Source organism: Drosophila gunungcola (genome assembly GCF_025200985.1).
Source record: "Drosophila gunungcola strain Sukarami chromosome 2R unlocalized genomic scaffold, Dgunungcola_SK_2 000013F, whole genome shotgun sequence".
In the NCBI taxonomy this organism is placed as follows: Eukaryota; Metazoa; Arthropoda; class Insecta; order Diptera; family Drosophilidae; genus Drosophila; species Drosophila gunungcola.
In genome coordinates this window covers 2,115,412-2,129,064 of record NW_026453171.1, presented here as the reverse complement: position 1 = coordinate 2,129,064, position 13,653 = coordinate 2,115,412, and the positions used below count along the sequence as shown (strand labels likewise).

At 36.1% G+C, this 13,653-nt stretch overlaps 5 protein-coding genes across 5 annotated transcripts; 1 reads left to right on the top strand and 4 right to left on the bottom strand.

The window, feature by feature from the left end:
- Positions 1 to 8,882: 8,882 nt before the first annotated feature.
- Positions 8,883 to 9,695, bottom strand: LOC128256283 (uncharacterized). Its single transcript, XM_052986574.1, has 3 exons — positions 9,468 to 9,695; positions 9,313 to 9,408; positions 8,883 to 9,256 (listed from the first exon to the last, which is right to left on the bottom strand). Exons 1-3 carry the CDS (start codon positions 9,693 to 9,695, stop codon positions 8,918 to 8,920), a joined length of 663 nt encoding a protein of 220 aa, XP_052842534.1. The 3' UTR covers positions 8,883 to 8,917.
- LOC128256286 (uncharacterized) lies at positions 9,667 to 10,439 on the bottom strand. The gene is made up of 3 exons (XM_052986576.1): positions 10,298 to 10,439; positions 10,135 to 10,233; positions 9,667 to 10,074 (listed from the first exon to the last, which is right to left on the bottom strand). The coding sequence occupies exons 1-3, from the start codon at positions 10,391 to 10,393 to the stop codon at positions 9,700 to 9,702; spliced, it is 570 nt and encodes a 189-aa protein (XP_052842536.1). The 5' UTR covers positions 10,394 to 10,439; the 3' UTR covers positions 9,667 to 9,699.
- A 196-nt stretch (positions 10,440 to 10,635) lies between these two features.
- On the bottom strand, positions 10,636 to 11,597 carry LOC128256279 (uncharacterized). The gene is made up of 2 exons (XM_052986570.1): positions 11,290 to 11,597; positions 10,636 to 11,233 (listed from the first exon to the last, which is right to left on the bottom strand). The coding sequence occupies exons 1-2, from the start codon at positions 11,491 to 11,493 to the stop codon at positions 10,637 to 10,639; spliced, it is 801 nt and encodes a 266-aa protein (XP_052842530.1). The 5' UTR covers positions 11,494 to 11,597; the 3' UTR covers position 10,636.
- Positions 11,598 to 11,624: 27 nt separating this feature from the next.
- Positions 11,625 to 12,384, top strand: LOC128256287 (uncharacterized). The gene is made up of 3 exons (XM_052986577.1): positions 11,625 to 11,817; positions 11,875 to 11,958; positions 12,019 to 12,384. The coding sequence occupies exons 1-3, from the start codon at positions 11,722 to 11,724 to the stop codon at positions 12,382 to 12,384; spliced, it is 546 nt and encodes a 181-aa protein (XP_052842537.1). The 5' UTR covers positions 11,625 to 11,721.
- On the bottom strand, positions 12,368 to 13,542 carry LOC128256278 (uncharacterized). The gene is given in 5 exon segments (XM_052986569.1): positions 12,368 to 12,703; positions 12,760 to 12,914; positions 12,917 to 13,165; positions 13,226 to 13,342; positions 13,396 to 13,542. Coding segments are annotated over 5 exon segments (885 nt in total). The 5' UTR covers positions 13,492 to 13,542; the 3' UTR covers positions 12,368 to 12,435.
- Positions 13,543 to 13,653: the final 111 nt, after the last annotated feature.

The window sequence follows — 13,653 nt, the reverse complement described above, 5'->3', positions numbered from 1 at the left end:
AAAACCCTAGGAAGTAACAGTCAAAGGATGGAATGTCATACATCGCTGAATTCGTCATTAAATTGCCTATCAAATGGCATTCTCAGTTAAAATTTTTTCAGATTTTCAAAATTTTGAAAAAAATGATGACCCCCACCCTTATCAAAAATGCGAAAATTGGCCATAAAATTAATTTTTCAAAAAGCGAATTTCAAAAATCGGTTTTAGTATCAAAACAAAGTTAGTTTTTCTAACCCGATTGTGGATGGGTAGAATAGGTTGTCAGCTGTACAAAACAGTCAGTCTTATGGCTATATGTCTAATTTTGGCCAAGTTACAACAAAAAGACTTTTGGGATTTTGTTTTTTGACAAGTCTCCAAAAACCCAAAAAAAAACACCTTTAAAGTCGGTTTTTGTATCAAAACCCTAGGAAGTAACAGTCAAAGGATGGAATGTCATACATCGCTGAATTCGTCATTAAATTGCCTATCAAATGGCATTCTCAGTTAAAATTTTTTCAGATTTTCAAAATTTTGAAAAAAATGATGACCCCCACCCTTATCAAAAATGCGAAAATTGGCCATAAAATTAATTTTTCAAAAAGCGAATTTCAAAAATCGGTTTTAGTATCAAAACAAAGTTAGTTTTTCTAACCCGATTGTGGATGGGTAGAATAGGTTGTCAGCTGTACAAAACAGTCAGTCTTATGGCTATATGTCTAATTTTGGCCAAGTTACAACAAAAAGACTTTTTGGGATTTTGTTTTTTGACAAGTCTCCAAAAACCCAAAAAAAAAACACCTTTAAAGTCGGTTTTTGTATCAAAACCCTAGGAAGTAACAGTCAAAGGATGGAATGTCATACATCGCTGAATTCGTCATTAAATTGCCTATCAAATGGCATTCTCAGTTAAAATTTTTTCAGATTTTCAAAATTTTGAAAAAAATGATGACCCCCACCCTTATCAAAAATGCGAAAATTGGCCATAAAATTAATTTTTCAAAAAGCGAATTTCAAAAATCGGTTTTAGTATCAAAACAAAGTTAGTTTTTCTAACCCGATTGTGGATGGGTAGAATAGGTTGTCAGCTGTACAAAACAGTCAGTCTTATGGCTATATGTCTAATTTTGGCCAAGTTACAACAAAAAGACTTTTTGGGATTTTGTTTTTTGACAAGTCTCCAAAAACCCAAAAAAAAACACCTTTAAAGTCGGTTTTTGTATCAAAACCCTAGGAAGTAACAGTCAAAGGATGGAATGTCATACATCGCTGAATTCGTCATTAAATTGCCTATCAAATGCATTCTCAGTTAAAATTTTTTCAGATTTTCAAAATTTTGAAAAAAATGATGACCCCCACCCTTATCAAAAATGCGAAAATTGGCCATAAAATTAATTTTTCAAAAAGCGAATTTCAAAAATCGGTTTTAGTATCAAAACAAAGTTAGTTTTTCTAACCCGATTGTGGATGGGTAGAATAGGTTGTCAGCTGTACAAAACAGTCAGTCTTATGGCTATATGTCTAATTTTGGCCAAGTTACAACAAAAAGACTTTTTGGGATTTTGTTTTTTGACAAGTCTCCAAAAACCCAAAAAAAAACACCTTTAAAGTCGGTTTTTGTATCAAAACCCTAGGAAGTAACAGTCAAAGGATGGAATGTCATACATCGCTGAATTCGTCATTAAATTGCCTATCAAATGGCATTCTCAGTTAAAATTTTTTCAGATTTTCAAAATTTTGAAAAAAATGATGACCCCCACCCTTATCAAAAATGCGAAAATTGGCCATAAAATTAATTTTTCAAAAAGCGAATTTCAAAAATCGGTTTTAGTATCAAAACAAAGTTAGTTTTTCTAACCCGATTGTGGATGGGTAGAATAGGTTGTCAGCTGTACAAAACAGTCAGTCTTATGGCTATATGTCTAATTTTGGCCAAGTTACAACGAAAAGACATTTTGGGATTTTGTTTTTTGACAAGTCTCCAAAAACCCAAAAAAAAAACACCTTTAAAGTCGGTTTTTGTATCAAAACCCTAGGAAGTAACAGTCAAAGGATGGAATGTCATACATCGCTGAATTCGTCATTAAATTGCCTATCAAATGGCATTCTCAGTTAAAATTTTTTCAGATTTTCAAAATTTTGAAAAAAATGATGACCCCCACCCTTATCAAAAATGCGAAAATTGGCCATAAAATTAATTTTTCAAAAAGCGAATTTCAAAAATCGGTTTTAGTATCAAAACAAAGTTAGTTTTCTAACCCGATTGTGGATGGGTAGAATAGGTTGTCAGCTGTACAAAACAGTCAGTCTTATGGCTATATGTCTAATTTTGGCCAAGTTACAACAAAAAGACATTTTGGGATTTTGTTTTTTGACAAGTCTCCAAAAACCCAAAAAAAAACACCTTTAAAGTCGGTTTTTGTATCAAAACCCTAGGAAGTAACAGTCAAAGGATGGAATGTCATACATCGCTGAATTCGTCATTAAATTGCCTATCAAATGGCATTCTCAGTTAAAATTTTTTCAGATTTTCAAAATTTTGAAAAAAATGATGACCCCCACCCTTATCAAAAATGCGAAAATTGGCCATAAAATTAATTTTTCAAAAAGCGAATTTCAAAAATCGGTTTTAGTATCAAAACAAAGTTAGTTTTTCTAACCCGATTGTGGATGGGTAGAATAGGTTGTCAGCTGTACAAAACAGTCAGTCTTATGGCTATATGTCTAATTTTGGCCAAGTTACAACAAAAAGACTTTTTGGGATTTTGTTTTTTGACAAGTCTCCAAAAACCCAAAAAAAAAACACCTTTAAAGTCGGTTTTTGTATCAAAACCCTAGGAAGTAACAGTCAAAGGATGGAATGTCATACATCGCTGAATTCGTCATTAAATTGCCTATCAAATGGCATTCTCAGTTAAAATTTTTTCAGATTTTCAAAATTTTGAAAAAAATGATGACCCCCACCCTTATCAAAAATGCGAAAATTGGCCATAAAATTAATTTTTCAAAAAGCGAATTTCAAAAATCGGTTTTAGTATCAAAACAAAGTTAGTTTTTCTAACCCGATTGTGGATGGGTAGAATAGGTTGTCAGCTGTACAAAACAGTCAGTCTTATGGCTATATGTCTAATTTTGGCCAAGTTACAACAAAAAGACTTTTTGGGATTTTGTTTTTTGACAAGTCTCCAAAAACCCAAAAAAAAAACACCTTTAAAGTCGGTTTTTGTATCAAAACCCTAGGAAGTAACAGTCAAAGGATGGAATGTCATACATCGCTGAATTCGTCATTAAATTGCCTATCAAATGGCATTCTCAGTTAAAATTTTTTCAGATTTTCAAAATTTTGAAAAAAATGATGACCCCCACCCTTATCAAAAATGCGAAAATTGGCCATAAAATTAATTTTTCAAAAAGCGAATTTCAAAAATCGGTTTTAGTATCAAAACAAAGTTAGTTTTTCTAACCCGATTGTGGATGGGTAGAATAGGTTGTCAGCTGTACAAAACAGTCAGTCTTATGGCTATATGTCTAATTTTGGCCAAGTTACAACGAAAAGACATTTTGGGATTTTGTTTTTTGACAAGTCTCCAAAAACCCAAAAAAAAAACACCTTTAAAGTCGGTTTTTGTATCAAAACCCTAGGAAGTAACAGTCAAAGGATGGAATGTCATACATCGCTGAATTCGTCATTAAATTGCCTATCAAATGGCATTCTCAGTTAAAATTTTTTCAGATTTTCAAAATTTTGAAAAAAATGATGACCCCCACCCTTATCAAAAATGCGAAAATTGGCCATAAAATTAATTTTTCAAAAAGCGAATTTCAAAAATCGGTTTTAGTATCAAAACAAAGTTAGTTTTTCTAACCCGATTGTGGATGGGTAGAATAGGTTGTCAGCTGTACAAAACAGTCAGTCTTATGGCTATATGTCTAATTTTGGCCAAGTTACAACAAAAAGACTTTTTGGGATTTTGTTTTTTGACAAGTCTCCAAAAACCCAAAAAAAAAACACCTTTAAAGTCGGTTTTTGTATCAAAACCCTAGGAAGTAACAGTCAAAGGATGGAATGTCATACATCGCTGAATTCGTCATTAAATTGCCTATCAAATGGCATTCTCAGTTAAAATTTTTTCAGATTTTCAAAATTTTGAAAAAAATGATGACCCCCACCCTTATCAAAAATGCGAAAATTGGCCATAAAATTAATTTTTCAAAAAGCGAATTTCAAAAATCGGTTTTAGTATCAAAACAAAGTTAGTTTTTCTAACCCGATTGTGGATGGGTAGAATAGGTTGTCAGCTGTACAAAACAGTCAGTCTTATGGCTATATGTCTAATTTTGGCCAAGTTACAACAAAAAGACTTTTTGGGATTTTGTTTTTTGACAAGTCTCCAAAAACCCAAAAAAAAAACACCTTTAAAGTCGGTTTTTGTATCAAAACCCTAGGAAGTAACAGTCAAAGGATGGAATGTCATACATCGCTGAATTCGTCATTAAATTGCCTATCAAATGGCATTCTCAGTTAAAATTTTTTCAGATTTTCAAAATTTTGAAAAAAATGATGACCCCCACCCTTATCAAAAATGCGAAAATTGGCCATAAAATTAATTTTTCAAAAAGCGAATTTCAAAAATCGGTTTTAGTATCAAAACAAAGTTAGTTTTTCTAACCCGATTGTGGATGGGTAGAATAGGTTGTCAGCTGTACAAAACAGTCAGTCTTATGGCTATATGTCTAATTTTGGCCAAGTTACAACGAAAAGACATTTTGGGATTTTGTTTTTTGACAAGTCTCCAAAAACCCAAAAAAAAAACACCTTTAAAGTCGGTTTTTGTATCAAAACCCTAGGAAGTAACAGTCAAAGGATGGAATGTCATACATCGCTGAATTCGTCATTAAATTGCCTATCAAATGGCATTCTCAGTTAAAATTTTTTCAGATTTTCAAAATTTTGAAAAAAATGATGACCCCCACCCTTATCAAAAATGCGAAAATTGGCCATAAAATTAATTTTTCAAAAAGCGAATTTCAAAAATCGGTTTTAGTATCAAAACAAAGTTAGTTTTTCTAACCCGATTGTGGATGGGTAGAATAGGTTGTCAGCTGTACAAAACAGTCAGTCTTATGGCTATATGTCTAATTTTGGCCAAGTTACAACAAAAAGACTTTTTGGGATTTTGTTTTTTGACAAGTCTCCAAAAACCCAAAAAAAAAACACCTTTAAAGTCGGTTTTTGTATCAAAACCCTAGGAAGTAACAGTCAAAGGATGGAATGTCATACATCGCTGAATTCGTCATTAAATTGCCTATCAAATGGCATTCTCAGTTAAAATTTTTTCAGATTTTCAAAATTTTGAAAAAAATGATGACCCCCACCCTTATCAAAAATGCGAAAATTGGCCATAAAATTAATTTTTCAAAAAGCGAATTTCAAAAATCGGTTTTAGTATCAAAACAAAGTTAGTTTTTCTAACCCGATTGTGGATGGGTAGAATAGGTTGTCAGCTGTACAAAACAGTCAGTCTTATGGCTATATGTCTAATTTTGGCCAAGTTACAACAAAAAGACTTTTTGGGATTTTGTTTTTTGACAAGTCTCCAAAAACCCAAAAAAAAAACACCTTTAAAGTCGGTTTTTGTATCAAAACCCTAGGAAGTAACAGTCAAAGGATGGAATGTCATACATCGCTGAATTCGTCATTAAATTGCCTATCAAATGGCATTCTCAGTTAAAATTTTTTCAGATTTTCAAAATTTTGAAAAAACTGATGACCCCCACCCTTATCAAAAATGCGAAAATTGGCCATAAAATTAATTTTTCAAAAAGCGAATTTCAAAAATCGGTTTTAGTATCAAACAAAGTTAGTTTTTCTAACCCGATTGTGGATGGGTAGAATAGGTTGTCAGCTGTACAAAACAGTCAGTCTTATGGCTATATGTCTTATCAAAAATGCGAAAATTGGCCATAAAATTAATTTTTCAAAAAGCGAATTTCAAAAATCGGTTTTAGTATCAAAACAAAGTTAGTTTTTCTAACCCGATTGTGGATGGGTAGAATAGGTTGTCAGCTGTACAAAACAGTCAGTCTTATGGCTATATGTCTAATTTTGGCCAAGTTACAACAAAAAGACTTTTTGGGATTTTGTTTTTTGACAAGTCTCCAAAAACCCAAAAAAAAAAACACCTTTAAAGTCGGTTTTTGTATCAAAACCCTAGGAAGTAACAGTCAAAGGATGGAATGTCATACATCGCTGAATTCGTCATTAAATTGCCTATCAAATGGCATTCTCAGTTAAAATTTTTTCAGATTTTCAAAATTTTGAAAAAAATGATGACCCCCACCCTTATCAAAAATGCGAAAATTGGCCATAAAATTAATTTTTCAAAAAGCGAATTTCAAAAATCGGTTTTAGTATCAAAACAAAGTTAGTTTTTCTAACCCGATTGTGGATGGGTAGAATAGGTTGTCAGCTGTACAAAACAGTCAGTCTTATGGCTATATGTCTAATTTTGGCCAAGTTACAACAAAAAGACTTTTTGGGATTTTGTTTTTTGACAAGTCTCCAAAAACCCAAAAAAAAAACACCTTTAAAGTCGGTTTTTGTATCAAAACCCTAGGAAGTAACAGTCAAAGGATGGAATGTCATACATCGCTGAATTCGTCATTAAATTGCCTATCAAATGGCATTCTCAGTTAAAATTTTTTCAGATTTTCAAAATTTTGAAAAAAATGATGACCCCCACCCTTATCAAAAATGCGAAAATTGGCCATAAAATTAATTTTTCAAAAAGCGAATTTCAAAAATCGGTTTTAGTATCAAAACAAAGTTAGTTTTTCTAACCCGATTGTGGATGGGTAGAATAGGTTGTCAGCTGTACAAAACAGTCAGTCTTATGGCTATATGTCTAATTTTGGCCAAGTTACAACAAAAAGACTTTTTGGGATTTTGTTTTTTGACAAGTCTCCAAAAACCCAAAAAAAAAACACCTTTAAAGTCGGTTTTTGTATCAAAACCCTAGGAAGTAACAGTCAAAGGATGGAATGTCATACATCGCTGAATTCGTCATTAAATTGCCTATCAAATGGCATTCTCAGTTAAAATTTTTTCAGATTTTCAAAATTTTGAAAAAAATGATGACCCCCACCCTTATCAAAAATGCGAAAATTGGCCATAAAATTAATTTTTCAAAAAGCGAATTTCAAAAATCGGTTTTAGTATCAAAACAAAGTTAGTTTTTCTAACCCGATTGTGGATGGGTAGAATAGGTTGTCAGCTGTACAAAACAGTCAGTCTTATGGCTATATGTCTAATTTTGGCCAAGTTACAACAAAAAGACTTTTTGGGATTTTGTTTTTTGACAAGTCTCCAAAAACCCAAAAAAAAAACACCTTTAAAGTCGGTTTTTGTATCAAAACCCTAGGAAGTAACAGTCAAAGGATGGAATGTCATACATCGCTGAATTCGTCATTAAATTGCCTATCAAATGGCATTCTCAGTTAAAATTTTTTCAGATTTTCAAAATTTTGAAAAAAATGATGACCCCCACCCTTATCAAAAATGCGAAAATTGGCCATAAAATTAATTTTTCAAAAAGCGAATTTCAAAAATCGGTTTTAGTATCAAAACAAAGTTAGTTTTTCTAACCCGATTGTGGATGGGTAGAATAGGTTGTCAGCTGTACAAAACAGTCAGTCTTATGGCTATATGTCTAATTTTGGCCAAGTTACAACAAAAAGACTTTTTGGGATTTTGTTTTTTGACAAGTCTCCAAAAACCCAAAAAAAAAACACCTTTAAAGTCGGTTTTTGTATCAAAACCCTAGGAAGTAACAGTCAAAGGATGGAATGTCATACATCGCTGAATTCGTCATTAAATTGCCTATCAAATGGCATTCTCAGTTAAAATTTTTTCAGATTTTCAAAATTTTGAAAAAAATGATGACCCCCACCCTTATCAAAAATGCGAAAATTGGCCATAAAATTAATTTTTCAAAAAGCGAATTTCAAAAATCGGTTTTAGTATCAAAACAAAGTTAGTTTTTCTAACCCGATTGTGGATGGGTAGAATAGGTTGTCAGCTGTACAAAACAGTCAGTCTTATGGCTATATGTCTAATTTTGGCCAAGTTACAACAAAAAGACATTTTGGGATTTTGTTTTTTGACAAGTCTCCAAAAACCCAAAAAAAAAACACCTTTAAAGTCGGTTTTTGTATCAAAACCCTAGGAAGTAACAGTCAAAGGATGGAATGTCATACATCGCTGAATTCGTCATTAAATTGCCTATCAAATGGCATTCTCAGTTAAAATTTTTTCAGATTTTCAAAATTTTGAAAAAAATGATGACCCCCACCCATATCAAAAATGCGAAAATTGGCCATAAAATTATTTTTCAAAAAACGATTTCCAAAAATCGGTTTCAGTATCAAAACAAAGTTAGTTTTTCATACCCGATTGTGGATGGGTAGAATAGGTTGCCAGCTGTACAAAACAGTCAGTCTTATGGCTATACGTCTAATTTTGGCAAAGTTTTTTGCAAAAATTTGAAAAATGGGAAGATTTTTAAATGTGAATGCCATTTGATTGGAAATTTAATGACGAATTCACCGAGGTATGATATTCCATCCTTTGACTATTACTTCCCAGGGGTTTGATACAAAAACCGACTTTGAAGGTGCCATAAAACAGAATCCCAAAGAGTGTTTTTGTTGCAATTTGGCCAAAATTAGACGTATAGCCATAGGGGTGACTGTTTTGTACAGCTGGGAGAAAGGGAGTCTATCAACCAATTGGGCAGCTCATCTGGGCAAGATTTCTATGGATTCTAAGAAACACCCACCTGGCGGGAGGTACTCTTTAACTAAGCCAAATAAATGTCATCACACAGTGATCAAGGCAGCTGAACTATTGTGATTTGTTTCATTTTAATGGACTAGCCAGTTAAAAGTCGCCGCAACGAATGTTGTACTCCCTGGCCTCATTGCACCCGGCAGTTTTGCTCCAGACACTTTCCGGGCAATTGCGGTAGACGTACCGATGGGCACATAGGCCGTACATCAAGGACATGGAGGCACATCTCCCGGTGACCGGCATCCTGCGACGCTTCAGGGCCTTAATCATAACCTTCTCCTGGGCAGCACAGGTCCTGAAACCGTCCACATAGACCTGTTGAAACTCATCAGATTCCAGAATGGGTCTTATCATCTTTTCGATGTTTTCCATCACCAGACTTGTGCCGTTTATAGCATTTGCCGCTTGGAAAATGCAATCAAAGCTACACTGTAATCACAGGTTATGTTTATTTATAAACCTAACTTTCTATTTAGTTTACTTACTGGTGCAATATGAGCCCCATTGAGCAAATACTGACCGCACTTGGAATTATAACTTGAGAAATCAAGGTTGGGCAGCTTGCAACAATTTTTCAAGGCCTAGGAAGTATGTATATATTTAGTTTATTAGCTAGTTAGATAAATAAAACTATACTCACAGTTACATCTGGCCTTTCAGAGCAGACTCTCTCTGCCGCCTGAAAAGCTGGCATAAAAAGTAGAGCCAAAGTCAGCGGGTGAAGCATTTCGGGTAACTTCTGCCGGTCGTTCAGTCCCCATATTTCATATATACAACTCAAAACCGGATGTTTTAACGGCTTTCGGTTTGGCCCATCAACACCCATCGTGAAAATAAAATGCTCACTTAATTTTTTATTACCGGACATAGAGTTATACGATTCGATTGATAGAACCACGTGCTGACTTCGCACTCGGACAGTTCATATTCTGCAATCGGGCCATTTCACACGATTCGGTTCCGGACCAACTGGATGTTGGACAATGGTTAAAGACGTATAGCTGGGCACAAACCCCATAGAAAACTGCGAACGGAGAGCACTGTTTGCCTCTACTTTGGGGACGAGGTCTCCTGTCCTGCATCATCTCTTTGACAGAATCCGCACAACTCATTAGTCCATCGAAATAGGCTCCCAGAAAGTCCTCATTACTTCCAAAGAGCTTCTCCAGCAAGATCCGGGCATTATCGGGATCAATGACTGAATCCACCACAACGTTGGTCACATTAAAGATGCAATCATATAAGCACTGCTTAACATATATCTGGGTTACTATATATATTTAACGATTGGCTTAGACAAAACTTACGGGTGAAACTCTGGGGGCACCAACTGGCATATATTTACCACATTTATTTTGGAAATGATCAAACCTAAATGTAGGATAAGCGCAACAGTCCCTTACGGTCTGAAAAATAACATAAGTTATTATCTATTCATTACAAAAATATTCCTGTTTCTATGAAACTCACATTGAAATCCTGACGACGAGTACAATCCACATCCGTTGTAATACTGGCCACCATTGCCACCAAACAGCAGATCAACAGAGCTATATTCCAGGCCATTATTTCAGTCAGTCTGAGCCTAGTCTGCCCCTAACCGCTTAATTTATAACTCCATTTTCGGGGGCGATCCGCTGATTAATCGAGCACAGCAAAAACATTTTAGGCGGCGGTCTTGTGACCCCAAATGATCAGTCATCGTGATCAGGTGGTGGATTTCAAGTGGGTCAAAGTCCAACGATATGTCCGATTGGGGGCTCGACCAGAGCCAGACGATTTCAATTATACTGTCTGAATTGGATAAGCTTAAATGCAATCTCCTATATGATTAGAGGTAACCCTGGATATAATTGTAACTCCTCCATCGTCTCTTATCTTTGAAAAACTATCAGTTATCATACAAGAACTTAAGATAATCAGTGCTAGAAAGCTGGCCAAAAGCATTTGGATTCCCTTTGATAGTGAGTGACCACACCCATTACCTCCCATGTCCTCATGTTTTTCCTGGATTTCTTCTTTACTTTCGTCCAGTTTCTTGGTGCAACTGGATAGCACTCTCTTCAGATCATTGCACTCCTGCTCCGGTCGCCAATATTCGCTGGGGCAGTCGGCGGTCAGGTAAATTGTAGTGCACTGGGCATGGAGCATGGCGTAGGGCAAACAGTTGGAGGTGCCCACGCCCATATGATCCGCTATCTGGTTGTTGTAGAGCAACAAGAAGTCGGCATGCCTCGAACCCAAAGACTCGCAAATCTCGTGAGCAGCCTTCAAAGCGGTTCCGTATTTATGGTAGCCATTCAAGGGACTGTACAAGCTGGTGATCATCATATAGAGTTCCGGCTTCTTGATCTTGTGATCCTGATCAAGGAGATTCCAGTGCTTATACAGACACTCATAGCGGCACTATGGAAGTTTCCTTATGCAGTACTAAAAATTATATATATAGGAATGTTACTTACCGGGCCAAAGTCATCCCAATAGGGTGTACAATTGGAGCCCACAAAGAGGAACTTATCAAGGAAAGATTTTCCACAACAGTAGACCAACTTTTGGGTGTTGAGCAGCTCCGTACATTGGTGAATGCCCACAACATCACTGCTGGCACTACTAACAATTAAATACAGACACAAGAAACCCACCAACTGCCGCATAACAAAAGACATTTTAAAGGTAATACCTTATCATCAGTACAAAATCAAACAAAAATTTGGACCTACAAAAAAATTGTATATTTTTTACAGCCAAATGAAGTAAAGTACTAAGCTATACTCACCGGCATCAATGGGTTAATGCTTAGGTAGGGGATATCATCCATGTAATCTCTCTGCTGATCACACGCAAACATATTTTTCAACATTGACTTGATTCATTCGGCCCTCAAACCTTTAGCTATGCAGACAGGGCGTATACTTGTTGCCCTGGTTTTACTGGAATTAATAGTTCCTTTTGAGGCTGCCAAGTGCCAGGCAGCTCCTAAATCTGTGCAGGCTAGTTAAGTGAACTTAACAATTAACATTAATTTAAAATTCATACGTTTTCAATAGAATGTACAGGTTTGCTGTCCAGCACCCATGCCGAACTGGGGAGTTTATAATAAAGAATGTCATGATTCGGGACCTCAGTCAAGTGTGAGTAGTTAAACTATATCTATATATAGCTTAGCTAAAAATGTAAATTTCCTCTTAAAGTGCCGCCTGGCTTGCATCTTTAATGCCAGCTCAGCCCTGCAGGGAAATCGTTTGGTTCAGACGAAAATTCGTCCCATGCTGGAACGGGCATTTGCCAGTGGACCCACCATCGATGTATATGATTCCAACTTTGCCAGATGCTCGTCGGTGGTGAGGACTAGATTCCAGGAGCTATCCCCATTGAGTCGCCAAAGTGACGCCTGCGACAGACACGCCCTCTTCTACAGCCTTTGCGCTTATGCCCGCCTCATATTCACCTGTCCAGATAAAATGTGGCAACGGAACAATAGGATGTGCCAAGAGGCCAAGTCCTATGCGAAAAAGTGCCCTTGGCCAGCGCTTAAAATGTTCATAAAAAATACATAGCGTGTTCTGTAAATCAAAATACTCGATAATTGAAATCTAGTTATTATATCATTACATTTTAGTTTTATTTGTCGGGGGTTGCGTGATCAGGTCGAGAATATTATGCTGACATTGCGGCTGATAGCCTCGGCAGTTGTCATTTCGGCCATCCAACTCGGCGATGTAATAGCGATTAGGTAATGCCTCGTATCTAGAGCTACTGGGACTGAACATTATATGAATTAAACTGCCCAGCACTCCATTGAGTTCTGCCAATTGGTAGCTATTTGCCTCGCAAATCAATCTTAATAAACAGCGATCGCCCAAGCCTAAGCCATGCCTAAAAAATATATCAATGCAGTGGGTTAAAATAATAGTAGCAGTAAAACCACTTACATTTCGAAACGATGATTGATGATGTCATAGAATTTGGAACGTGAAAGCAGGGACCTCTTTTCACGACCTTTGCCCACGGGTTCGCCCATGCCATCAAGGGGAAATCCCTGGAAGAAGTCCTTGTAGTCCTCATCCTCTTCCTCTCTTCCTCTGGCGGTGGACTTGGTTTTGGCTTTGGCTTATGCTTTTTTTTGTACTTATGTTTGGGCTTGTTTTTTGGTGGCTTGTCGGCAGCTCCAGGCTTGGGCTTGGTTTTCTTCTTTTTCTTATTATGATGGTGTTTATGCTTGTGCCCAGAATGATGATGATCATCATCGTAGTAGTCATCGTACACAAAATCATCAAACTGTTGGTGGCCATGATGATCACCTAACAGACTTTCATCGTCAGTGCCATTGCCATAACGCTAAAAAAAGGCCAAAACTTAATTAAATATGATTTCCCCAAAAGCAACTTAAAATCTTACCAAGATTGGCGGCTTCTTTTTCCAGGTTTTGGGCAAACTGTAGGAAACCTCAAAATTGTAGGTCAAAAACGCTTTTTCTCTCTGCAAATCCAAAGGCAGAGCTAAGGCCACAAAAAGCTAGCAAGGCCATGAATAAAGGAGATACATTTTTAGACAAATCTTAAGCTCACCGAAGATGCTCCTCCCGGACTCCAAACAAACTTTCCCTGTGAATTATGGAAGAGGGCACAAAACCACAGGATTGGAAGGGTTCTGTAACCATCCATTTTACTCAACTGCCCTCAAACAACTGAAATGCCAATCTGGAAGAAGGCAAGGTGAAAACCTTTTCTATCTAGCCAGAAGTGATGATCACATTAAGAATTTCTAGTTTCGAGCAGCGAAAGTTGCTAATTGAAAAGCCAGCACGTCGAATCAGGCCAAACAGT

Coding starts and splice junctions, on each gene's coding strand:
- LOC128256283 (XM_052986574.1), bottom strand. CDS start 9,695: ATGTCCGGTAATAAAAAATTAAGTGAGCATTTTATTTTCACGATGGGT. Junction 9,409..9,467: donor CTGAAAGGCCAGATGTAACT/GTGAGTATAGTT, acceptor CATACTTCCTAG/GCCTTGAAAAATTGTTGCAA. Junction 9,257..9,312: donor ATGGGGCTCATATTGCACCA/GTAAGTAAACTA, acceptor CTGTGATTACAG/TGTAGCTTTGATTGCATTTT.
- LOC128256279 (XM_052986570.1), bottom strand. CDS start 11,493: ATGTCTTTTGTTATGCGGCAGTTGGTGGGTTTCTTGTGTCTGTATTTA. Junction 11,234..11,289: donor ATTGGGATGACTTTGGCCCG/GTAAGTAACATT, acceptor AAACTTCCATAG/TGCCGCTATGAGTGTCTGTA.
- LOC128256287 (XM_052986577.1), top strand. CDS start 11,722: ATGCAGACAGGGCGTATACTTGTTGCCCTGGTTTTACTGGAATTAATA. Junction 11,818..11,874: donor CAGCTCCTAAATCTGTGCAG/GCTAGTTAAGTG, acceptor CGTTTTCAATAG/AATGTACAGGTTTGCTGTCC. Junction 11,959..12,018: donor ATTCGGGACCTCAGTCAAGT/GTGAGTAGTTAA, acceptor TTCCTCTTAAAG/TGCCGCCTGGCTTGCATCTT.
- LOC128256286 (XM_052986576.1), bottom strand. CDS start 10,393: ATGGCCTGGAATATAGCTCTGTTGATCTGCTGTTTGGTGGCAATGGTG. Junction 10,234..10,297: donor CTCGTCGTCAGGATTTCAAT/GTGAGTTTCATA, acceptor GTTATTTTTCAG/ACCGTAAGGGACTGTTGCGC. Junction 10,075..10,134: donor GTGCCCCCAGAGTTTCACCC/GTAAGTTTTGTC, acceptor TATGTTAAGCAG/TGCTTATATGATTGCATCTT.